This window comes from Molossus molossus, unplaced genomic scaffold (assembly GCF_014108415.1).
Source record: "Molossus molossus isolate mMolMol1 unplaced genomic scaffold, mMolMol1.p scaffold_m16_p_7, whole genome shotgun sequence".
NCBI lineage: Eukaryota > Metazoa > Chordata > Mammalia > Chiroptera > Molossidae > Molossus > Molossus molossus.
In genome coordinates this window covers 71,083,059-71,110,002 of record NW_023425401.1, presented here as the reverse complement: position 1 = coordinate 71,110,002, position 26,944 = coordinate 71,083,059, and the positions used below count along the sequence as shown (strand labels likewise).

At 36.9% G+C, this 26,944-nt stretch overlaps 1 protein-coding gene across 1 annotated transcript in view; it reads right to left on the bottom strand.

Moving 5' to 3' along the window:
- The window catches only part of HECW1 (HECT, C2 and WW domain containing E3 ubiquitin protein ligase 1), a 632,276-nt gene that overhangs the window by 593,836 nt on the left and 11,496 nt on the right, over nucleotides 1-26,944 (bottom strand). Inside the window, exon 2 of the mRNA XM_036246873.1 lies at nucleotides 8,191-8,298. Coding sequence (XP_036102766.1) covers nucleotides 8,191-8,298 — 108 coding nt within the window. The remainder of the gene's footprint in view (nucleotides 1-8,190; nucleotides 8,299-26,944) is intronic.

The following is a 26,944-nucleotide window of genomic DNA, read 5'->3' as shown; positions in this document are numbered from 1 at the left end:
ATATCTAGGAATAAACTTAACCAAAGAAATAAAGGACATAAATGCAGAAAACTACTGGTCATTAAAAAAAGGAATAGAGGAAGATATAAAAAAGTGGAAGCACATACCTTGTTCATGGATAGGAAGAATTAACATCATTAAAATGTCCATACTACCCAAAGCAATCTATAGGTTCAGTGCAATTCCCCTCAAAATACCAACGACATACTTCATAGAACTAGATCAAATACTGCAAAAGTTCATACGGAACCAAAAAAGACATCAAATAGCCACAACAATCTTCAAAAACAAAAACAAATTTGTAGGTATCACATTACCAGATTTCAAGTTATACTACAAAGCCACTGTAATCAAAATAGCCTGGTACTGGCACAAGAACAGGTATATAGACAAGTGTAACAGAACAGAGAACCCAGAAATAGACCCAAGGCGATATGCTCAATTAATATTTGACAAAGGTGGCAAGAGCATACAGTGGAGTAAAAACAGCCTCTTTAGTAAATTGTGTTCGGAAAATTGGACAGCTATATGCACAAAAATGAAACTAGACCACCAACTTACACCATACACAAGAATAAACTCAAAATTGAATAAAGACTTAAATGTGACTCATGAATCCATAAAAATCTTAGAAGAAAATATAGGCATCCAAATTTCAGACATCATACTCAGCGGAATTTTCACTGACACATTACCTAAGGCAATAGAAACAAAGGAGAAAATGAACACATGGGACTACATCAAACTCAGAAGCTTCTGCACAGCAAAAGATACAATCATGAAAATGGAAAGGCAACCCACTGTATGAGAGAGCATAATTGCCAATGATATATCAGATAAGGGGTTAATTTCCAATATATATAGAGTGCTCATACAACTCAACAAAAGGAAGACAAAGAACCCAAATAAAAAATGGGCAGAGGAACCAAATAGACACCTCTCCAAACAGGACATACAAATGTCTAAATGCAAATTAAAACAATAATTAGGTATCACCTCACACCTGTCAGAATGGCCACCATCAATAAATTATCAAACAACAAGTGTTGGTGAGGGTTTGGAGAAAAGGGGACTCTAGGACACTGCTGGTGAGAATGCAGACTGGTGCCGCCACTATGGAAAACAATGTGGTGTTACCTCAAAAAATTAAAAATTGATCTTCCATTAGACCCAGTGATCCCACTTGTAGGAATATACTCTAGGAAGCCTGAAACACCAATCCGAAAGAATATATGTACCCCCGTATTTGTAGCAGCACTATTTACAATAGCTAAGATTTGGAAACAGCCGAAAGGTCCATCTGTAGACGAATGGATGAAATAGCTGTGGTATATATACACAATGGAGTACTATGCAGCTGTAAGAAAGAAAGATCTCTTATCCTTTGAGACTACATGGAGGAACCTGGAAAGTATTATCCTAAGCGAAACAAGCCAAACAGAGAAAGAAAAGTATCATATGATCTCACTTATTTGTGGAATATAATGAACATAACAATCTGAGGAATGGGATAGTCCCAGAGATTTGAAAGTGGGGTACAGACTGACTTTCCCCAGAAGAGGTAGTGGGAGGGGAAGATAAACCACAGCACTTATATGCATGTATGCATGAACAATGGAAATGGACAACAAAGCTTGCGACAGGGCAGGGAGGGAGGGGGAGGGAAGAATCAGTGGGGGGAAAAGGAGAAACGTCTGTAACAAAAATTAATTAATTTAAAAAGCTAGTTATCAGGAAATTTATATTCTAGGATGGAGGAAAATAATGATAGATAGATGATGATAGATAGATGATAGATAGATAGATAGATAGATAGATAGATAGATAGATGATAGATAGTGACAGATGATAGAGATAGATGATGATAGATAGATAGATAGATAGATAGATAGATAGATAGATAGATAGATAATAGATAGATAGACAGACTACTTTTGATTGAATGGCTAGTGTAAAACTCTCTGAGGAGATGACATTTAAACTGAAATTTGAACTATAGCCAGGTAGGTCTTTGGGATGAGAATCTCAGACAAAGCAGTGAGAGATCTTAAAGTTGCTGAGTAAAGTGGAGGGGAGGGAAAGTGTTAAGAGATCAGCTTGGAGAAAGAGGCAGAAACCAGATAAAGTATGGCTTTGCCCATCATGTTTTTTAGTTTTATTTCAAGTACAACCAAAAGCCACTGGAGTGTTCCAAACACAGAACAGGATCTAGCCAATATATGTCACAGAGTAGTTGTAAAGATCAAATGAAGTATTGTATATGAATCAGTCAGGGTCCCAGCAGGACATACTCTTACAAGGTAATTTGATGAGAATTTTTTAAAGAAACTATTTGCCATTAGTAGGTTTTAGGGAACAAACCAGAAATAGTTTAGTTCCCATGGCTATTAATAGAGAACATTTATTACCTCCTAAGATTGAAGGGAGTGGCTATCCAAACCCACAGAATGCTGAATGAAAAGAGCTGCAGCCTTCTAGAAGTAAACACAGCCAGCCTGCAGCTCCACAGGAAGTAAACACAGCCAGCCTGCAGCTCCACAGGAAGTAAACACAGGCAACCTGCAGCTCTACAGGAAGTAAACACAGCCAGCCTGCAGCTCCACAGGAAGTAAACACAGCCAGCCTGCAGCTCCACAGGAAGTAAACACAGCCGACCTGCAGCTGTACCGGAAGTAAACACAGCTAACCTGCAGCTCTACAAAAGGAAGGAACCAGAGAGTCACTGTCCCAATGGCCAACTCCTTTGCCTCTCAGCATCCACTCTTGTTTTCCTAGGCGAAAAATCGTTTCCTCAGTGAGCTACCATATTATCAAGGTCAATTCAGTCCTGTAATCTCTCGAAACCTAAAATGTTAAGCACCAACTGTGTTCTTTATAGAAGGAATGAGAAGAAATGTGGGGGAAAATAAACAATTATCATAAGAAGAAAAAAAAAGCTGTGGTACATTTGTACAATGGAATACTACTCAGTCACAAAAAAGATGAAAGTCTTACCTTTGGTGACAGCATGGATGGACCTGGAGAGCATTATGCTAAGTGAAATAAGCCAGGCAGTAAAGTTCAGATACCATATGATTTCACTTATATGTAGAATCTAATGAACAAAATAAACTAAAAAAGTGGAAACAGACTCATGGATACAGAGAACAGACTGACAGCTGTCCAAGGAAATTGATTAGGGGGTTGAGTCAGAAGGGTGAAGAGATGGAGCCAAAAAAAAAAAAAAAGACTCATGGACATATACAACAGTATGGTGATAAAAGGAAAGGATGGTGGGGGAAATAGAATAAGGTAAAGAAGGATATAAAGAGGGATATATGGTGATGAAAGGAGACTTAAATTGGGGTGGTAAACACACAAAACAATATACAGATGATGTACTGTAAAACTATATATCTGAAACCTGTGGAATTTTATTAACCAATGTCACTTCAATAAATCCAGTTGTTTAAAAAATAAAATTATGGCCCTCACCGGTTTTGCTCAGTGATTACAGCGTCGGCCTGTGGTCCAGAGACAACCAGGTTCAATTCTCACTAAGGGCATGTACCTTGGTTGCAGTTTTTCGCCGGCCCTGGTTGGGTTGTGCAGGTGGCAGCCACTTGATGTGTCCCTTTCATTTTGATGTGTCTCTCCCCCCCCCCCCCTCTCCCTCCCACTCTATCTGAACAAAAAATGGAAAAAGTGTCTTTGGGTGAGGATAAAAAAATAAAAGAAAATATAAAAAAATAAAATAAAAAATAAATACATAAAATAAAATTGTGCTTTGAAAAGATGCTTGAGAAGTGTTCTTCTGACAAATTCAGGGAGTGCTGAATTTAGAGTAGGTAGTAATCAGGGTCTAACTCTGAAAACAAAGACAGAGATGGGGAAGTAGCTGAATGTGAGGAACTGACCTGGAGGCTCGGCAGGACCTGGTAACAGGTGTTACTCAGGTAGGGGTAGGAAAAGGAGGCAAGGCAAAGCAATAAAAAATGACTGCAGGTTTCTAGTATATGACTGGAGAGATGTGAGAAGGCAGTAATCATGACCATAATAACAACATAACATGACACAAGGGTGGGTTAAAAAAAGGAGGTCCCATTAGTAGAAACTCTTTTGACCACAATCAGTGGTTGTTCCAGGCACACTACTCTATTCTTCTACCAATAGGAAACTTAAATGAACAAGGAGCTACACTTAGCAGATTTACAATTCTAGCCCCAATTTTGAAGAACTTCTGACAGATGAGCACCCAATCTACAACAAATATGGTAACTCCTTCTGAAGGCTTGGGACTGGCCTTACTGCACATTAAATATAGTCATTGTGTTACGGTAGTGATACAACATTGTACAATTTTATCAAGATGGGTAAAGCTAAAATTCTATTAGTCCTTTTGTCAGTGTTAAAACTTGCACCTTTATAGTTCTCATATTATAGCAATTACTACTATAATCAAATAGCCAGATGCCCATTGGCAAAAAATTATGCCAGAGAACAGGAAGAGATTCAGGCTTTATTTTATTTTCTATCTTATCATGCATGTAACTCCTTGAGGAGTAAAGAAAAAATTTTCCCTCTTTTTTTAATCTTTATTGTTGAAAGTATTACAGATGTTCCCCCCTTTTTCCCAATTGGTGGTAATTTCAAAACCTTAGTTACACCTTTTAAAAAAACCTTATAAATCAATAGCAATTACCTAATTCTAAATTAAATCATAACCCCAAAGTAATGTGTTTTAGAACATGATAGACTCCAGGTAATCAGTGATATACTTCCATTTTCATAAAAGAAAATAATAAAAGGGGACAAATTAAAAATTAAAATTAAATGAAAGCCTCATTTATTTCTTTTATTTTAATTTAACCCCAAAGTAAAAGAATGAGCTTGTGTTGTACCTCAATATTTAAAATCTGGCCAATGTTTAAAGTTTATAAAATTATTTTTAATTTTAAGAAGGTATGATTTACCAATTAGATTAACATTATTTATCACTCTCTAAAGACTGCAAAAAGTCTTATTTTTTATTCCTAACCTAAACTTCTGTAACACTCTGGATAATGGTCTATATTTTGCATTTTTATTATAACAAGAGGATCATTGATGTTTTGATATGTTAATGAAGGATAGCCATATTGTAGCATTTTGTATATTTAATCTCTTTCTATTTGTTAATTTGGAATTTTTTCAATCATACATTTTTGAAAAGGCAAGTTATTTCAAATTAAAAAATACACACTCATATAACATTATATACATTTTTAAAATAAATTTATTTATTTTTGTTACAGATGTTTCTCCTTTTTCCCCCACTGATTCTCCCCTCCCCCTCCCTCCCTGCCTTGTCCCCAGCTTTGTTGTCCATGTCCACTGTTCATACATACATGCTTATAAGTTCTGTGGTTTATCTCTCCCCCACCACCCCCTCTTCTGGGGATTGTCAGTCTGTATCCCACTTCCACATCTCTGGGACTACCCCATTCCTCAGACTGTTATGTTCATTATATTCCACAAATAAGTGAGATCATATGATACTTGCTTTCTCTGTTTGGCTTGTTTCGCTTAGGATAATACTTTCCAGGTTCCTCCATGTAGTCTCAAAGGATAAGAGATCTTTCTTTCTTACAGCTGCATAGTACTCCATTGTGTATATATACCGCTGCTTTTTTATCCATTCGTCTACTGATAGACACTTGGGCTGTTTCCAGACATCTAAAGTTATGATTTATTATAGCATTTTAATTTGTTTGATTTATATGTGAATGAGTTAATATTTTAATTATTCAGTAACTAAATTAAGTTTTTGTTGGTAAACTAACTGACACTTTATATTTGTACAGAACAGTACATTTTTAGTATATTGACCACTCATTTGATGAATTTGCAGATATAAATATCCACCTTTTCAATTTCACTCTCATCCATTTTGTCCAAAGCACTGAGATATTGTTAGTCCAACAGGTATACATATTGTGGAGTGGGATCATCTCAAATTTGCACCAGAACATTTTTTAAATGTCATTTTTCTAATGTGTTGAATTTTCGGTTATTTTGAACATAAATTGGCAAGCCATTTGTTTATTATAGGACAATGCTACTTAACCACTCAATTATGACAATATTTTTTATATTTTACAGAGCTGATTTCATATTGTATATTTCCAATGATGTTTAAGGTGTGTCTTTATACTGTTTGATGAAGATAATTATATGAAATTATGTGTTATTTGAGATGAATATATAGAAAATGTTCTATATGTCACAGAAATCTTGAAAAACTATCTTGAAAACAATGACACAATTGATAGATCAATTTATACACAAATTCTCCTTTTGCACATTGGCATATGCAGAATGAAGAAACAGTCATGAGAGTTCATTTTATCCTTAATACTTATTTCTTGCCTCTAGAAAGATAAAAACTTGAAAGTTGTGCTTATGCCTGAACCATTTTTTATTGATAGTGCATTTTGATCCTAAATTGTATCTATTTCTCAATTAGTTAAAACCTTCCACAAAAGAAAATAGAAAAGTAGTAAGGAAGGACTTTCCTATCAAATTTTCAATGTAGACTAGGGCATACAGTCAACTATTGTGTCTAACTTTCATGGGAAATAATGTTTTTACCTTTTTTGTTCTTACCGGCACTTGGAAATTCCTATTAGGTACCACTAGCAGAGGCATGTCCTTGTCTCCAGGTCAAACCCATCCATGCTCTTTATGTTCATTGTTGCTGTCCATGAGATAGGGGAAGATACTGGTATAGGTAGGACAAAGTAGGGCATACTGGGAGGATAGAGAAGTAGTGTTGAGGGATGACAGTGTGTTTTCTTGTGGCTAGGCAGCTAGGCAGAGAAGTTTCAGCTGATACGTAAGAAGGCAGAGCCATATGGCTTTTGAGAAGATTGTAGAAAAATTATTTTTAAGGCATTTTATTTGATATCAGTGTACAGGATTAATTAGAGAGGAGAAAAGCTAGAGACAGGGAGATAAGTATTAACAAAAGTAAATCTCTTATTGGAAATTTAATTATGTCTAACACAAAGTCAAAGGATAGCAACCACCTCCCATAAAAACATGTCTTCTCTACATCTGATAGTATCAAATCTCTTCACAGTCTAACCCTTTCTGCATGTGCCAATGCAAAAAAAAAAAAAAAAAAAGAATGGTGAATTGGGTAATTTCTAGCAGCAGAGACACCATAAGCTTCTAGAGGGCAGATACAAGGCCTTTTATCATTAAATCTCTAGTCTTTAGATTATAATAGGTCTTTTAAAATGTTTATTGAATGAATGAATAAAAACAAGAGTAAATATAAATGGGAGCAAAACATGCTAAAAGATGTAGTTTTTTTTTTTTTTTTTTGAACCACAATGAAATGATAATATACAACTTTAGGTCATGCATCATTTCCTCTGAGAACTGGACAGTTGGAAAAATAAATTATTTAATTTTCTTCAGAAGTGGAATAGAGAATGAATACCAGCTAAGAAACAGATGATACATAACTAGATTTGTAAATTTAGCACTCTACTTACCCAAATAAGGGGAAAGAGTTGTAGACTAAAAGTAATTCATGCATTACTTCACCTGGCAAACACAAGGCACATATAGATAGTCCCTCATGCAATGGAAAATGTACCAGTATAGGGACCCATTAAAAAAATCTTTCCATAACTGTTAAAATTATTTATTTTCAAAACATGCAGAAACTTTTATAAAATAATAAGATACACAATGACAAGTTTATGCACTCAGAAATGTAAACAGATCAGGTACCAAAGCAAAGAAAGAGTGAAATATTCCCAACATGCTGATGCCATGAGCAAGGAGTCTTGAAGGATTGGGTCAAGCAAAGCCAAAACTGGATTGAGAGGATACAGAAGAGACAACTATCACAAAGTTGAAGAGAAGCTGGAGGAGTCATGGAGTGGAAATTAAGTGATGTGAGCCTTAAGGTACTGAGTCCAGAGAGTAAAGAATGAACATGAACAAAACTTTTCCTTGAAATTAAAGGAATGACCCTTTGGGCTGTTTTAAATGGTTGTTTCCCAAATGTTGTACACTACTCACTATTTTTAAACAGCTCATCAAATATGTCTCTCTTCCACATGGCATCTTTCTAAGCGCAGGCAATACAACAGTGCAAAGAACAAAGCAGTTGAATTCTGCTTCATCTTGAACAACAGAAATGGAAAAAGTACTCACGTTCCACGAAGTAAGAGCTGGCATCAATCTTCCAGATGATCTGGCCCTGATGAGAGCCATTGACTCCACGGTTCTTATAGTCCAGAAAGTTTTCTGACAAGACCTCATCTATATCCCCAAGAAATAAAGAGAGTAGAAAAATATATCAGCGAACAGTATAAATAAGGGGTGTGGGGGGGGAGAGCAAGGGATATTAACACCATCTCCAGATCAATGGGAAAAAAAAAAAAAATCTAGAATCACAGAATCAGAGAGCCCACAGAGAATCATAGAATCAGTATCTATGAGGTAAGCCCTGGGCCAACCCCTTTTTAAATTCTTTCAACTCCACAGCACTCTTGGTTAATAATTATCTAGTTGGTTCATGTACAACTCCAAAAAAAGAGCTATAATTGCTTTTATGGCAGCTTATTTTATTTTTCAAAACTCTTACATGTATGAAATTTTATTGTGAGAATCTTCCCCCTGACTGGGAAAATGATGGTGGTGGAGTAGGTGAAAGTTACACTCATCTCCTCCAAGGTTCAAACTGGAATTACAACTAAATTATGGAACAATTAACCTGAATAACTAAGTGAAGACTAGTTGAACAAAAGTCTTATAACTAAGGATTTACAGAAGCCACCTCAAAACTTGTCAGAAGGTCAGAGGCACTAAAAGACCTGGCCCTGCACCCACGTGTAGTGGCTGAAAATTTGGAGGAATATCTCAGCTGCAAAGGTCCCCCCATTAGGAATGTGGGATCTCAACCCCATGGCAGATATCCCAGCTTGGAGCACCATAGCCAGGAATAGGCACCCATACAATATGTAGCTATAAAAATTAGAGGGGACTCTCTACCAGAGGATGAAGAAAGTCTGCTAGAAACTCATGTGCCCTCTTAAATGGTCAGTGCACAAAATCCCATTTGCAGCCACTCACCTTGGGCTTGAGCAGAGGGAGAACAGATCAGAGCCCACTGGTGTCATGTGAGATAGACCAGTTTGTTTGGTTCCAGGGAGAAAGCTGAAAGGACAACTACCAGAGTGCCTGTGCTGAGTCTCTCTCCTACACTGATCACAGATTCCTTTTTTTTCTGGGTTGAGTGCCCCTTTTTATACCACATTGGCCTGGTGGAATGCATAGCCCCACCATCCTAGCTCCCTGTCACCTTGGACTGTCAAGCTCATACCCTGCAGTGGAGTCTGTTGCCTGAGCCTATGTTGTAGACTTTTTTGAAGAGATCTGGGGTGAACTAAAAGAAAGTCAGAAATTGAGTTGTGTGGCTCTAGTGTGGGTGCCATTTTCCTTCCCTTCCACAGCATGCCAGAGTAATAGTGCCCTACACCCTGCGTACCTGAGCAGTGGACCAGGTGTCCAGTGCACCAGAGCAGAAATTCCCTGTAAACCAGAGCAGCATCACTGTGCACCCTGAACACCAGAACAGTGAAACCCTGTACCCTGCAAACTAGAGCAGCGGTGACCCATGGGTCAGAGAAGCAGTGTTCTGTATCCCAAGTTGAGATCCATTAGACCCACCATGGGACAACCATTAATGCCACCAAATTCTGGTAATGCCACCCTGCTGAGCATGTGTTCTGCAATACTATCAGTGGGCTGTGGCCAGCCTGGACCTGTGATGCAAAGGATTCCCCAGGAAATCAGGGCAGACTCTGGGGAAAACTGAGATGTATAACTCTTGCATGCCTGATTGATGCCAAAGTTCTTGTGCAGAACCCTCCTATTTCATAACTAAATCTTAATCTGTTTGGGCCTGGTGAACAATGCTGGCCTCACTCTGATAATTCCCTGAGACTCTGCTCTACCATAAAGGTCTGTAGGCACCCAGCAGATGGAGGCTGACCTCGGTGTACTCTGAAGGTGTAGCTGAATGGCCTCAGAAACAGCACTCCTGCCAAGTTTGTTTCTGCATCAGTCTGGTAAACATACTTGCCCCTTCCTGGTGACTCACTGAGAACATACCTCATGCAACTCACATACTACCATAGGCTCATTCAGTGATAAAAGGCAGGAGAAGATAAAGGCAAATCTCAGGGACCATTGGGCATTTTCCTGATCAGCCCTGGAATTGGAGCTTGTGCTGGCCACTCCTATACACATTCAAGCCCAGCAGAGGCAGCCACAAACTGTGGATCATTTTTTAGCCCAAATAGGTAGCTGAAGCCCAGTCACAGAAAATGCCTGACATAAAACTGCACTGAAAACCCTTGCAAGTGGTTGCAGAACCAACATAACCAACAGTGAAATTTAAATCACATCAGAGTACAACCCAATCAGCTGCACAAGTGGCATAACCAAAGGGAGATCTCAGCAAGTACTAGACCCTATAGAGGCAAATTCAACTTTGTCAGTACCCATATAAATCATCATAGACATCCAGAGAGGCAATATCAACCACAGATGAGCCAAAAGTAATCAAAATTTGATTACAACAAGAGTTCACATAATTTACACGAGACATCCTAGAGTGCCTAGTACAGGTGACTAAGGAGACAGTGACACTGAGCCCAAAAGACATTTAATAAATAAGGCCACCAAACCATAGCAGATCTATATAATACACAGAAATAAACGCAGAGGGGCAGCAAAAATGGGAAGACAAATAAACCTCCAAAATGAAAGAACAGGAGAAATCCCCAGAAAAATAACTAAAGAATGGAGGCAAGAAAGTTACTAGATATAGAACTCAAATCAATGGTTATAAGGATATTCAAGAAACAGTGAAAACTTCAACAAAGAGATAGCAAGCACACAAATGGACATAGAAACCAATGAAAAGTTAGCAATGAGGAACACAATATCTGACATGAAGAATACATTAAAAGGAATCAACAGCAAGATAGATGAAGCAGAGGATTGAATAAGCAATTTGATAGACAAAGTAGAAAAATACATCCAATCCAAGCAGAAATAAATGAAATTTAAAAAAAAAAATGAGGATAGTCTAAAGAACCTCTAAAAACAATAAACAAAACAACATCCACATCATAGTTGTACCAGAAGAAGAGAGAGAGTAAGGAAGCAAGGACCTGTTTGAAAATATAATGGTTGAAAAGTATCCTAACCCGGTGAAGAAAAAATGCACGCATGTTCAGTAAGTGCAGATTGACAATCAAGATGAACCCAAAGAGGCCCCTCCCAAGACACACTATAATTAAAATGTCAATGGTTAAACACAAAGAGAGAATCTTAATGAAAAAACAAAACAAAACAGTTATTTAACTACAAGGAAGCTCCCATAATACTGTCAGCTCATTTCAAAACAGAAGCATTTCATGCCAGGGGGATAGGCATAAAATATTCAAAGTGATTAAAAAACAACAAATCAGCGGGACCTGGGGCTCCACAGAGGCCTGTGCCTTCCAGCAGCTCACAAGAGCAGTGGGAAGCCCAGGCTTGAGAGGGACTGGTGTGATCCAGCTGCCCTTAGGTTCTGAGGGATGCTGGGGCACAAGAGAAATCTGCCCCATTATGCCAGTTCTCCAACGCATGATATTTACTTGAACTTATCAACTTTTATCACCAAAATGTTTATTTTAATTGAAATGGTCAGGTAGCTATATACAACAACACCTAGAAGGTAAATGTGTATTGAGTATTTACTCCATTGCAGGCATCATACTAAACCCTGAGGATATACTGGTGAACATGATATGGCCTATGTTCTCAGGAAATTTCTAATATATTTGGAGATTTATTCAAGAAAACAGATAAATCATGAGAATATAGTAAGTATGAGAATGAATTAAATATCAAGAAACCATAGAAGCAAAAATGAGAAAAGGATAGGATGAGTTGGTGGAAAGAATCAGAAAAGACTGATGATAATAGCAGAATAATATACATTTTTTAAGGAGGACAAGATACATCTAGCTTTACACTTTAAACATAACAGATTTTAAGAGAGTGCCAATTTGCCTTTATTAGTATCCCATTCACTTACACAAATAATAATATTTCATAACAAATATCATAAAAGAAAATAGAAGAGTCTACATTTTTGCATAGCCCATCTATGCTAAGAAGTCAAGTCCTTACCCAAAGGTGTTTACTATCGATTGTTAGAAAGTTAATAGTTTTTGTTTGGAAATCCAAGTGTATTGTTAGAGTCAGATGTAGAAAACAGAATCATTCTAGATATTTTATGCACCAAGAGATTAAATGCATGGAATTAGATATTGGAGAAATAAATTTTAGGCTGTGCCTCTGGAAATAGTCCCACAATAACACTGGCTCTCCAATATAGTGCCTCTGTCTCACTCGCAGAGGCTACATGGGACTTGCTGAGTTCAAGAAACCCACACAGACTGGCCAGTGTAGCTCAATAGTTTGGGCATCATCCTGTGCACCAAGAGGTTGCCCTTTCAATTCTCAAAAAAGGGCACCAGGAGGTTGCCTAGTAGGGGACGTGCAGGAGGCAGCACATTGATGTTGTGGTCTCACATCTATGTTTCTGTCTCTCTCGTTCTCTCCCTTCCTCTTGCTCTAAAATCAATAAAATATATATTCCTAAATAAAGAAAAAGAAATCCATACAGTCACTGTGATCCAGAGACCAGGAGGCTGTTGCACAAGCTGCAGTAACTACCTCTTCACCCACAATGATAATGACAAGCGGTGGCAAACTGAGTAAGTTGCTGCCACCACTACTGCCTGCTGATGCCCATGAAGTATATGAATGCTAGGGAATTGTAGTAGAAAAGCTTGATTTCTAAAAGCCATGTTTGCAGCAGCCACAGGCTAAACAGTAGGAGAATCACCATGGCTTACTCATCTCTCGGTTCCTAATCTTGCATAGGTACATCTAAATAAAGGAACCAAATTTGCATCCAGAATATAGATGTGCAGCATTATGGACAACATAATTTTCATGGACCAAATTCTGCACTAGAGGAAGACATCAGTGAAGAGAAGAGGAATGACTTGTCTTCCTTTTGTTGAGTTGTATGAGCACTCTATATATTTTGGAAATTAACACCTTATCGGATGTATCGTTGGCAATTATATAGTGGGTTCCCTTTCCATTTTGATGCTTGTTTCTTTTGCTGTGCAGTAGATTTTTAATTTGATGAAGTCCCATATGTTCATTTTTCCTTTGTTTTTCTTGCCTTAGGCATTGTATCAGTGAAAATTCTGCTGCGTATGATGTTTGAAATTTTGTTGCCTACATTTTTTTCTAGGATTGTTATGGATCATGAGTCACATCTAAGTCTTTTATCCATTTTGCGTTTATTCTTGTGTATGGTGTAAGTTGGTGGTCTAGTTTCATTTTCTGCATGTAGCTGTCCAATTTTACCAACACCATTTATTAAAGAGGCTGTCTTTACTCCACTGTATGCTTTTGCCACCTTTATCAAATATTAATTGAACATAATGTCTTGGGTCAATTTCTGGGTTTTCTGTCCTGTTCCATTGATCTATATGCCTGTCCTTGTGCCAGTATTGGGCTGTTTTAATTACAATGGCTTTGTAGTATAACCTGATATCTGGTATTGTGATCCCTCCTACTTTGTTCTTCTTTTTCAAGATTGCTGAGGCTGTTTGGGGTCTTTTTTGGTTCCATATGAACTTTCAAAGTATTTTTTCTAGTTTTGTGAAATACGTCATTGGTATTTTGATAGGAATTGCATTGAATCTATAGACTGCTTTTAGTAGTATGGATATTTTAATGATGCTAATTCTTCCAATCAATGAACAAGATATATGCTTCTACTTTTTTTATATCTTTCTCTATTTCTTTTTTCAGTTTCTTTTTCTGGGAGTTCATTATTGGTGTATAAGAATTCCGTAGATTTCTTGATGTTAATTTTGTATCCTGGCTACCTTGCCAAATTTGTTTATTAAGTCTAGAGGATTTTTGATGGAGTTTTTAAGGTTTTTTATGTACAATATCATGTTATCTGTGAATAATGAGATTTTCACTTCCTCCTTTCCAATTTGGATCCCTTTTATTTTTTTCTTCATGTCTAATTGCTGTGGCTAAAACTTCCAGAACCCAATTTAAAAATGAGCAGAGGACCTAAATAGACACCTTTCCAAAAAGGACATGCAATGGACAAGAGACACATGAAAAAATGCTCAATGTCACTAATCATCAAAAAGATACAAATTAAAACAACTATGAGGTATCACCTCACATGTGCCAGAATGGGTGCCATCAACAAATCATCAAACAACAAGAGTTTGAGAGGGTGTGGAGAAAAGGGGACTCTAGCACACTGCTGTTTGGAATGCAGACTAATGCATCCACTGTGGTGTTTCCTCAAAAATTAAAAAATTGGCCCTGGCCGGTTTGGCTCAGCAGTTAGAGCATCGGCCTGCGGTCCAGAGAGACCCGGGTTTGGTTCCCGCTAAGGGCACGTACCTCGGTTGCAGCTTGTCCCCTGCCCTGGTGGGTTGTGTGGGTGGTAGCCACTTGATGTGTCCCTTTCACGTCGATGTTTCTCTCTCTCTCTGTTCCTCTCTCTCCCTCCCCCTCCCACTCTACCTGATCAAAAAATGTAAAAATGTCCTCCGCTGAGGATAAAAAAAAAAAAAATTGATTTTCCATTTGACCCAGTGATTCTACTTCTAGCAATATGTCCTAAGAAGTCTGATACACCAATAAGAAAGAATATATATAGCCCTATGCTCATAGCTGCACTATTTACAATAGCTAAGATCTGGAAACAGCCCTAGTGTCCATCAGTAGATGAGTGGATAAAAAGGCTGTGGTATATATACACAATGGTTTACTATGCAGCTGTAAGAAAAAAAGATCTCTTATCCTTTGAGACAACATAGAGGAAACTGGACAGCATTATGCTAAGCAAAATAAACCAATCAGAGAAAGAAAAATACCACATGATCTTACTTATTTTTGAAATATAATATGAAAATAAGCAGATGAATAAAATAGACCCAGAGACAAAAAAAAAAGTAGTATGGTTCAGACTGACAGACCACAGAGAAGGGGGATGGGGTATGGATGAGATAAACCAAAGAACTTATATACATGTAAGCATAACCAATGGACAACAATGCTGTGGGGATAGGAGGAACAGGATGGGGAGGAGAATTTCTAGGGTGGAAAAGGAGAAACATCTGTAATGAAAATAAAGATTAAAAATAAATAAATAAATAAATAAATAAATAAATAAATAAATAAATAAATAAATAAAAAGAGAAGAGGACTGAAATGGATGATGGTGCTCCTCACCACACTGAGGAATGGCAGCATCCCAGCTCTCTACTCTGAGATTCTTTTTGGGAATTCTTTGTCATGGCAAAGTCTCTTTGTGAGGGAATGTTTTTGCTATTAGAGAAATATTTATAGCCCCTTTTATCAGGAGATTTACATTTACTATTACTAGTTGTGTGATTTTAGGCAGTTTATTTAATCTCTGTGTCTTAGCTTCCTCATTACAAAATAGAGATAATATTTGTACCAACCTCAAATGTATGCTGTGAGGATTAAGTAGCCTAATACATATAATGATCCTAGAATAGTGTCAGGCATCTAATAAGCAGCTGTCTCTGTTTACTGTCTGGGCTAAAATTAAGGCATTCTATGGCAAAGACCCATGACACTTAATGTGCAAAATCACTAATAAAAACTTCAAACATTAGCTTGGACCAGTACTATTTAAGATTTTATCATTACTCATTTTGTACAGAACATTTAGAAATATATTAAGTTCCTTTCAAAATTACATTTGGTATATAATATTTATTTCATCTAGTATGTAGAATTCTATCTTCTGCTCCACAGCTTATAATAGAAAAAGTATTTTGCAGGTCTTTAAAATTTTGAATTAGAAAGATATAGTGAAGCTTACAGAAATAAACATACCTAAGAAACATGGAATGCATTTCTCTTGCTTTGTCTTTAAAGTGAAAACTGTAGCTATGCTTTCCACACACTAATCCATAGAGTGTATAGCAAAAAGACTATTGCTGTTTGGAGCAGAATGGGTAAGTGAGCCCAGAATCAATTAAAAAGATGTACTGATGCACTATCTAGGTCTCCTAAGCCCAAAATAAATAATACAATGGCTTCCATTTTTTAAAGGAATCTGTGCCTTATATCAATTAAATCTCAGAAAAAGTTCCAAGGATTCTCCCACTATGGTTAGACTATGGCTTTATTAAATAGTAAACCAGGAAATCAGGAAGAATTTACTAGTCTTTCTTATCACTAAGCTAAGTGTGTAGAAGCTCTGCTCTCTTGTACTGGGAAGGTAGTATAAGAATAAAGAACAGAGGAAGCCCTAAACATCAAAGCCACTTTTGCCCCTTCTGTGGCTTTTCCCTCAGATTATTTCTTTGAATGCAAATCATTCTAACTAGTTTTGGTTTAATTAGGAACTACAGGGTGCCTGATAGAAAGGGCAAACCTCAGTTCTTGGAGAATTGATAGCCACAGGAAGCATTCTGGAAATTTCTGTGAGCAGTTGTCTAACCAGAGAGACAAATTTAGATTTCACCCTGAAACATTAAATTATAAGGCTGTGCACTTTAAAGTTTTAATAAGGGCAGGGGTGGAGTTTCTGTACTTTATAATATCCTATAACTCTTAATATGCAGTTTCCAAAAATGGAATGCCTGATGGACAAATATTGGGAAATCAGAATGTGATTTTCAAGAAAGTATAGGAAATGCTGGGTTAAACAAAGTAAAGTTGCATACTCTAGACTTCTCAAACCTCTAATACATGTGACTTTCTAAAAGTGAAGCAATGTAGACAGAGTTTTCCTTCCTAATTTAACTATAGGGATCTTTCCCCATGGAATGCTAACTAATATCCACTGAAACTAATTGGTAGAATGAGTGGTATTTATGTGGCTATAGAATTCACACATAATTTCACTCATTCTACTGTATATCATTGAGAAACCTTTGTAGAGAGAAAAAAATATATATATATATATGCACACACACACACACACTCACACATGAAAGGCTAAGGAATATTAAAGATGAAAAGAAATGTGTCTACATCTGAAAATAAAAGTCCTAAAATGTGTGAAAGTATGTTGGCTAAACTACTAGTTTGTTATAAGAAATCATATTGATAAAGTTAAGAAAATCAGTGGTGGCAAATAAATATGAACATAGTCTAGAACTGTGGTTCTTAGTCTTGAAACTATTCATATTTGGTGCTAGATAATTCTATTGTGGTGAGGCTATTCTGTACATTATAGGAGTTTAGTTTGATATCAGGCCTCTACCTAGTATATGCAAGAAGCTCTTCCTATATGTGACATCCAAAAATGTCTTTAGATATTATTAAATATCTAATAGGTATAAAATTACCTTTGACTGAGAACCGGTTGTCTATAAGTAAAGACAATCACCAGAAAATTCCATTTTTTAATTTTTTGGGAAAACACCATATTGTTTTCGATAGTGGCTGCACCCGTCTGCATTCCCACCAGTAGTGTGCTAGAGTTCCCTTTTCTTCATACCCTCGCCAGCACTTATTGTTTGATGATTTGTTGATAGAAGCCATTCTGGCAGGTGTGAGGTGATATCTCACAATCATTTTAATTTGCATCTTTCTGATGATTAGAGATGTTGAGCATTTTTTTCATATGCCTCTAGGATAATTCTATGTTCTGTTTGGAGAAGTGTATATTTAGGTTCCCTGCCGTTTTTAATTGGATTGTTTGTCTTCCTTTTGTTGAGTTATATGAGTACTCTATATATTTTGAATATTAACCTCTTCTCCAATGTATTGTTGGCAAATATGTTCTCCCAGAGAGTGGGTTTCCTTTCCATTTTGATGCTGGTTTCTTTTGCTGTGCAAAAGCTTTTTAGTTTTATGCAGTTCCATTTATTAATTTTTTCACTTGTTTCTCTTGCCCTAAGCAATGTACCAGTGAAAATTCTACAATGAATAATGTCTGAGATTTTTCTGCCTACAATTTCTTCTAGAATTTTTATGTATTCATGAGTTATATGTAAGTCTTTTATTCACTTTGAGTTTATTCTGCTGTATGATGTAACTTGGTGGTCTAGTTTCATTTTTTTTTCTTCTTTTTTTGCATGTAGCTGTTCAATTTTTCCAACACCATTTATTGAAGAGATTGTCTTTTCTCCATTATATGCTCTTGCCTCCTTTGTCAAATATTAATTGTGCATAATGTTTTAGGTTGCTTTCTGAGTTCTCTGTTCTGTTCCATTGATCTATATGACTGTTTTTGGAATAATACAAGACTTTTTTTTTTATTTTTTTTACTATGGCTTTGTAGTATAACTTGATATCTGGTATTCTAACCCCTTTCACTTCATTCTTCTTCATCAAGATTGTTGTGGCTATTCACTGTCTTTTTGGGTCCTATATAAACTTTTGGTGTATTTGTTCTAGATCTGTGAAATATACTGTTGGTACATGAATAGGAATTGCATTGAATCTGTAGATTGGTTTGGGTACTATAGACATTTTAATGATGTTGATTTTTCCAATCCATGAACATGGTATATGTTTCCAATTTTTTTACATCTTTCTCTATATCCTGTGGTTTTTTGACAACAGGTCTTTTACCTCCTTGGTTAAGTTTATTTCCAGGTACTTTTTGTTACTGTTGCAATGATAAGTGGGATTGCTTTTTTAATTTTCCTTTCTGAGTGTTTATTATTGGTGTAAAAGACTGTCATCAATGTCTGGATGTTAATTTTGTATCCCAATATTATGACAAATTCATTTATTATAGAGAGTAGATTTTGAATTCAATATTTAGGGTTTTCTGTGTACAGTATCATGTCATCTGAAAATAATGACAGTTTCACTTCCTTCTTTCCAATTTGTATCCACTCATTTTTATTTCTTGTCTAATTAATGTGGCTAAGACTTCCAGTACTATGTTAAATAAGAGTGGCAAAAGTGGCATCCCTGGCTTGTTCCTGTTCTTAAGAGAAATGCTTTTAGTTTTTGCCCACTGAGTATGATGTTGGCTGTACGTTTTTAATATATGGCCTTTATTATGTTGAGGAATGATTCCTCTATTCCCACTTTGCTGAACATTTTTATTAGAAATGGGTGCTGGATTTTGTCTATTGATATGGTCATATTATTTTTATATTTCACTTTGTTTATGTGGTATGTCACATTTATTGATTTGAAAATATTGTACCAGTCTTACATCCCTGAGGTTAATCCCAGACCTGGACCCTGGCTTTTGTTGGTCATGGTGAAAAATATTTTGATTATATTGCTGGATCAGATTTGCTAAAATTGTGTTGAGGATTTTGGCATCTATGTTCATCAGGGATATTGGCCAGTGATTTTCTTTCTTTGTAGTGTCTTTATCTTGTTTTGGAATTAGGACTATGCTTGTCTCATAAATTGAGTTTGGAAGTCTTGGTTCCTCCTGAATTTTTTGGAATACTTTGAGGAGACTAGGTGTTCGTTCTTCTTTGAATGTTCGGTAAATCTCCACTATGAAGCCCTGGCTTTTGTTTGCTGGGAGTTTATTGATTACATTGTCAATTTCCTTAGATGTCTTTGGTCTGATCAAGTTTTCTGACTCTTCCTCGTTCAGTTTTAGGAAGAATGTGCGATTCTAGAAATTGGTTCATTTCACATAGGTTGTCCAATTTGTTGGCATATAATTGTCCACAGTATTTTCTAACAATCCTTTGAGTTTCTGGGTTGTCAGGTGTTACTTCTACTCTTTCATATCTAATTTTGTTTATTTGGGTCTTCTCCCTTTGATTCTTGGTGAGTTTGGCTAAAGGTTCATCAATCTTGTTTGTATTTTCAAAGAACTAGCTCTTTGTTTCATTCATCTTTTGAATTGTTTTTCTAGTCTCTATGTCATTTACTTCCACTCTGACCTTTACTAATTCTTTCTTTCTACTAGGTCTAGTTTTGTTGTTGTTGTTGTTGTTTGTTTGTTTGTTTTCTAGGTCTTTAAGTTGTAACATTAGATGGCATATTAGAATGTTTTCTTGTTTCTTGAGGTAGGCCTGCAATGCTCTATGAACTTCTCTTTCAGGACTGCTTTTGCTGCATCCCATAGATTTTGTGTTTTTGTGTGTCCATGTTCACTTATTTTCAGAAAGTTTTTCTTATTTCTTCTTGATCTCCTTGGTGATGCATTTCTTTTTAAATAACATGTTATTTAGTCTCCATGGATGTGAACATTTTTGAGTAATTTTATTGTAATTAATTTCTAGTTTTATGCCATTGTAAATTGAGAACATGCTTGATATGATTTCAATCTTCTTGAACTTGTAGAGACTTAGTTTGTTTCCTAAAATGAGGTCTATCTTTGAGAATGTCCCATTTACACATGAGAAAAATGTTTATTATGCAATTTTGGAGTGTAATTTTATGTCAATATCTATTGAATCCTTTTGATCTAATATTTCACTTACAGTCTTTGTTTCCTTGTTAATTTTTTGTCTAGACGATCTATCCAGTAATGTCAGTGGGGTGATTAAGTCCCATGATATGATTGTTTTTCTGTTAATTTCTCCTTTGAAGTCTTCCAAAAGTTTTAAAATATTTTTTGGTGCTTCTTTATTGGGTGCATATATGTTTACTAAGGCTTCAATCTTCCTTTTAGACAGGTCCTTTCAATAGTATGTAGTGGTCTTCTTATTCTCTTGTTATGGCCTTTAATTTGAAGTCTATTTTATCAAATATGAGTATTGCTACCCAGATTTTTTTCTCCATTTGCTTGGAAATTTTTTTCCATCCCTTCACTTTCAACCTATGTGAGTCTTTTGTTATGAGGTGGGTCTCTTGTAAGCAACATATATATGAGTCCTGCTTTCTTTTATTTTTTCCTCACCTGAGGACATTTTTCCATTTTTTGTTCAGACAGAGTGGGAGGGAGAGAGAGAAAGAGAGAGAAAAACATCCATGTGAAAGGGACACATCGAGTGGCTGCCACCCACACGACCAGCCAGGCATGGGGACAAACCACACCCGAGGTACGTGCCCTTAGCAGGAACCAAACCCAGGTCTCTCTGGACCACAGGTCGATGCTCCAACTGCCAAGCGAAACCAGCCAGGGTGAGTCTTGCTTTCTTATCCATTCAGCTACTCTGTGTCTTTTGATTGGAGCATTTAATTAATTTACATTTATTGTTATTATTAATATTTACTTATTTATTGCCATTTTTATTTATTAGGGCTATTTTTCTCTATATATTTCTTCTTTCTATTTCAGCAGTCCTTTAACATTTCTTGCAGTGCTACTTAGGTGCTAATATATTACCTTAGACTTTGTGTGTGTGTGTGTGTGTGTGTGTGTGTGTGTGTGTGCACGCGCACGTGTTTTGTTTTTGTTTTTTGTCTGGGACGATTTTTATTTGACTTTCTATTTTGAATCATAACCTTGCTTGATAGAGTAGTCTTTGATTCAGATCCTTGTTTTTTATTACCCTGATTACTTCATGCCATTCCCTTCTGGCCTGTAGTGTTTCTGTTGAGAAATCAGCTTAATAGCTTAATGGGAGCTTCTTTGTACGTTTCCTATTGCTTTTCTCTTGCTGCCTTTAAGATTTTCTCTTTACTTATAATTTTTGGCATTTTAATTATGATGTATCTTGGTGTTGACCTCTTTGAGTTCTTCTTACTTGGGACTCTCTGTGCATCCTGAACTTGTATCCCCCTTTCCTTCACCTTGTTAGAGAGTTTTCTGCCATAGACTATTTCTTCAAATATATTATCTACCCCTTGCTCACTTTCTTGTTTTTCTAGTACTCTTATAATGCAGATGTTGTTACTTCATGTTGTCCCACAACTCTCTTATACTGTTCTCCCGTGTTTTATTTTCTTTTTGGTTCTCTGATTAATTTTTTTTTCCTACCCTGTCTTCTAATTTGCTGATCTAATCCTCAGCTTCTTCTAATGTGCTGGTTATTTTTTCCACTGTGTTCATCATTTCTGCTATGTAATTAATATTATTTTTTAATCCTCACCCAAGGATATTTTTTCCATTTATCTTTAGATAGAGTGGAAGGGAGGGAGAGAGAGTGAGAGAGGGGGGCGGAGATGTGAGAGAGACACATTGACTGGTTGCCTCCCCTCCCCCATGATCCTGACTGGTTGCTTCCCACATGATCCCCACCAGGGCCAGTGACAAATTGCAACCCAGGTAATGCCCTAGCCTGGAATTGAACCTGTGACTCTTTGGTCTGTGGGCCAACACTCTGAGTGCTGAGCCAAACTCCAAACTGCCATGGCTGTCATTCTTCATTTCAACTTGGTTGTGTATCATTTCTAATTGGTTGATTTTTATTGTTTCTATATATTTTCTCATGCTGTTGTGTATCCTTATAAACATTATTCTGAACTCTACATCTGAAAATTTGCTTAATTCTATTTTATTTATCCCTTATTCTGTAGAATTCTCTAATTCTTTCATTTGGGATTTGTTTCTTTGTTTCAACATTTTGGCTTTCTCAGCAGAGTTTAGAGCTTGCCAAAGTTTCCCTGTGGGTATTGATATTCTGCTGATTGTGGCTCCCTCTGCTGGGTTTGGATGAGTGTACAAAGGACCACAATGAACACCAATGTCTAGACTTACTTTCCTAAGTAGACTCCCAGGCCATTAATCTCAATTTCTAACGAGCCTCAGGTCATAGCCCCCAGCTGAATGAAAAATTGTCCTGGTGAGCAGGAAAAGAGGATTTCCAGTGGGTGAGGCAAATGCTTTCCCCTGGGAAAAGTTGCTTTTAGAAGACAATGGTTTCTGTACTGTGGTACAGTGCTGTTCTGTGCTTAATGACTCAGCACTGGGGCCCAGGCAGCCACCTTCTCAGCTCTGGACCCAGACCTGGAAACTGAATGACCAATGACCCCAAACAGGAACTTTAGGTCAGTGTGCCTAGACATTTATCTTCGCCTGCAGGCCAGCTAGTATTCTCTGGCAGTTATTGACCCTCAGGTTGTGCTTCTCATGGTCAGGCAAGGTTAAATTCCCAAATGAGGGTCCATTCCTTCCCCACTGGGCTAAAGCTACTCTGATGGAAAAGGGATGTTTGAGAAAAATAGCTATTGCAGCATGGGGGAGTGACTGAGCATTGGGCTCCTGATGGCCTCCTTCCCAGTTCTCTCCCCAGTGCCATAAACCCCCAGTTCTCCTCATGAACATCCAATCCAGTCCACCCTCCCTCTGCCACAGCCCAAGGTGAGTAATGTACCTGTAATTTAGTGTTCTGGCCATTCAGGAAAGTGATGCTGTTTCCTGCACCTCTCCCTGCCAGACAGAAACTCTACTCTGGTGATTTTCTCAGCCAGGTGTCATGTGGACACCTTTCATTATTCCACTGCTCTGTGCTGGGGAGCCATTTGGGGTTTAAATCCCACAAATTCTAAGAGAACTACCTATGGTTATTATAGCCCTAAGCTGCTGCCTGTGGGAACTCAGCCAGCCCTTTCATGCCTCCACACTTCCTACCAGTCTTGATTTGGGGTCCTCTTTACATCCCTGATTATAAAGGTTCTCTCGCCCTGGCCAGTTTGGCTCAGCAGTTAGAGTGTCGGCCTGCGGTCTAGAGAGACCTGGGTTCGGTTCCCGCTAAAGGCACATACCTCGGTTGCAGTTTGTCCCCGGCCCTGGTTGGGTCGTGTGGGTGGCAGCCACTCGATGTGTCCCTTTCACATAGAAGTTTCTCTCTCTCTCTCCCCCTCCCACTCTATCTGAACAAAAAATGGAAAAATGTCCTCGGGTGAGGACAAAAAAAATATATATATATATATATATATATATATATATATATATATATATTCTCTCCAGTTGCTCTTCAGTTGGTTTCTCCAGATGACTTGTCTATATTTTGATTATAATTCTAGTTTTGTCCTAGGAGATGGTCTGTGTAGCTTCCATTCATACCACTGCCATTTTTTATCCCTAAACTCCACTTATTTTACTTCTGTGCTGATCATTATTATTGGGCTTTGTTGTTGCTCTTTTTCCAGTTTCTGTAAGTCTACAGTTAGATTGTTTATTTGATACTTTTTTTTTTTTTTTTTTTAGGTAGAAATAACTGTAATGCTATAAATTTTCCTCTTAGGACTGCTTTTGTTGTGACCCATAGTTTTTTGTTATTATTTTTATTTGTTTCAAGGTACTATTAATGTCTTCCTTGATATCACTGTTAACCAATTCATTGTTTAGTAATGTTATTTAGCTTCATGTCTTTACATAATTTTTAGGTTTTTCATTATGACTGACTTCTGGTTTTATACCCTTATGGTCAGAGACTTGATTGATATGATTTCAATCTTCTTTTTTTTAAGTAATTAATTTATTTTTGTAACAGATGTTTCTCCTTTTTCTCCCACTTAAGCCTCCTTACCCCACCCTCCCCGCTATGTCGCCAGCTTTGTTGTCCATGTCCATTGTTCTTGTATACATGCATATAAGTGCTGTGGTTAATCTCTCCTCCCTTTTCCCCTCTTCTGGGGATTGTCAATCTATACCTCACTTCCACGTCTCTGGGACTACCCCATTCCTCAGACTGTCATGTACATTATATTCCACAAATAAGTGAGAACATGTGATATTTGTCTTTCTCTGCTTGGCTTCTTTCACTTACGATAATACTCTCAAGGTCCCTCCATGTCATCTCCAAAGATAATAGATCTTTCCTTCTTACAGCTGCATAGAACTCTATTGTGTAAATGTTCCACAGCTTTTTTATCTGTTTGTCTACTGATGGACACTTAGGCTGTTTCCAGATCTTAGTTATTGTAAATAGTGCTGCTACAAACATGGGGGTACATATACACTTTCTGATTGGTGTTTAGGTTTCTTAGGGTATATTCCTACAAGTGGGATCACTGGGTCAAATGGAAGTTCAATTTTTAATTTTTTGAGGTAACACCATATTGTTTTCCATAGTGGCTGCACCAGTCAGCTTTTCCACTAGCAGTGTACTAGAATCCCCTTTTCTCCACACCCTCGCCAGCACTTGTTGTTTGATGATTTGTTGATGGTGGCCATGCTGACAAGTGTGAGGTGATACCTCATTGTTGTTTTAATTTGCATCTCTCTGATGATTAGTGATGTTGAGTTTTTTTCCTATGTCTCTTAGCCATTTGTATGTTCTGTTTGGAGAGCTGTCTACTTAAATCCTCTGCCCATTTTTTAATTGGGTTCTTTGTCTTCCTTTTGTTGAATTGTATGAGCACTCTCTATATATTGGACATTAACCCCTCATCTGATGTATCATTGGCAATTATGCTCTCCCATAGAGTGGGTGACTTTCCATTTTGGTAGTTGTTTCTTTTGATGTGCAGAAAGAAGATTTTGCATTTGATGTGGTACCATGCGTCCATTTTTCCTTTGTTTCTGTTGCCTTACGTGATGTGTCAGTAAAATTCTGCTTCTTATGATGTCTGAAATTTTGTTGCCTACTGTTTCTTCTAAGATGCTTATGGACTCATGAGTCACATTTAAGTCTTTTATCCATTTGGAGATTGTTCTTGTGTATGGTGTAAGTTGATGGTCTAGTTTCATTTTTCTCCAAGTAGCTGTCCAATTTTCCCAGCACCATTTATTAAAGAGGCTGTCCTTACTCTACTGTATGCTCTTGCCATCTTTGTCAAATATTAATTGAGCATATTGCCTTGGGTCCATTTCTGGGTTCTCTGTTCTGTTCCACTGGTCTATATGCCTGTTCTTGTGCCAGTACCAGGTTGTTTTGATTACAGTGGCTTTGTAGTATAACCTGAAATCTGGTAATGTGATCCCTCCAACTTTGTTCTTCTTTTTCAAGATTGCTGTGGCTAGTTGAGGTCTTTTTTGGTTCCACATGAACTTTTGAAGTATTTGTTCTAGTTATGTGAAGTATGTCATTGGTATTTTGATGGGGATTGCATTGAATCTATAGATTGCTTTGGGTAGTATGGACATTTTAATGATGTTAATTCTTCCAATCCATGAACAAGGTATGTGCTTCCACTTTTTTATATCTTCCTTTATTTCTTTTTTCAATAACCTGTAGTTTTTTGTGAATAGGTCCTTTATTTCTTTGGTTAAGTTTATTACTAGGTATCTTAATATTTTTTGCCATGATGGTAAATAGGATTATTTTTTAGTTTTTCTTTCTGAGTTCATCATTAGTGAGTAAGAATGCCACCGATTTCTTGATGTTAATTTTGGATCCTGCTACTGTGCCAAATTCATTTCTTAAGTCTAGTAAATGTCTGATGGAGTCTTTGGGGTTTTCTATGTATAGCATCATGTCATCAAGCGAATAATGACAGTTTCACTTCCTCCTTTCCAATTTGGATCCCCTTTATTGTTTCTTCCTGTCTGATGGCTGTGGCTAAGACTTCCAGTACTATGTTAAATAAGAGTGGCAAAAGTGTGCATCCTTGTCTTATTTATGTTCTTAAGGAAAATGCTTTTCATTTTTTCCCATTGAGTATGATGTTGGCTGTAGGTCTTTCATATATGGCCTATATTATGTTGAGATATGATCCATCTATTTCCAGATTGGTGAGCATTTTTATCAGACATGGATAATGGATTTTGTCAAATGCTTTTTCAGCATCTATTGATATGATCATATTATTTTTATCTTTCATTTTGTTTATGTGGCATATCACTTTATTGATTTGCAAATATTGTACCCGCCTTGCACCACTGGAATGAATCCAACTTGGTCATGGTGAATAATTTGTTTTCTTTGATGTAGTGCTTGATTAGATTTGCTAGTATTTTTTTTCCCCAGAATTTTGTCATGTATGTTCATCAGGGATATTGGTCTCTAATGTTCTTTCTTTGTATTTTCTTTTTCAGCTTTTGGAA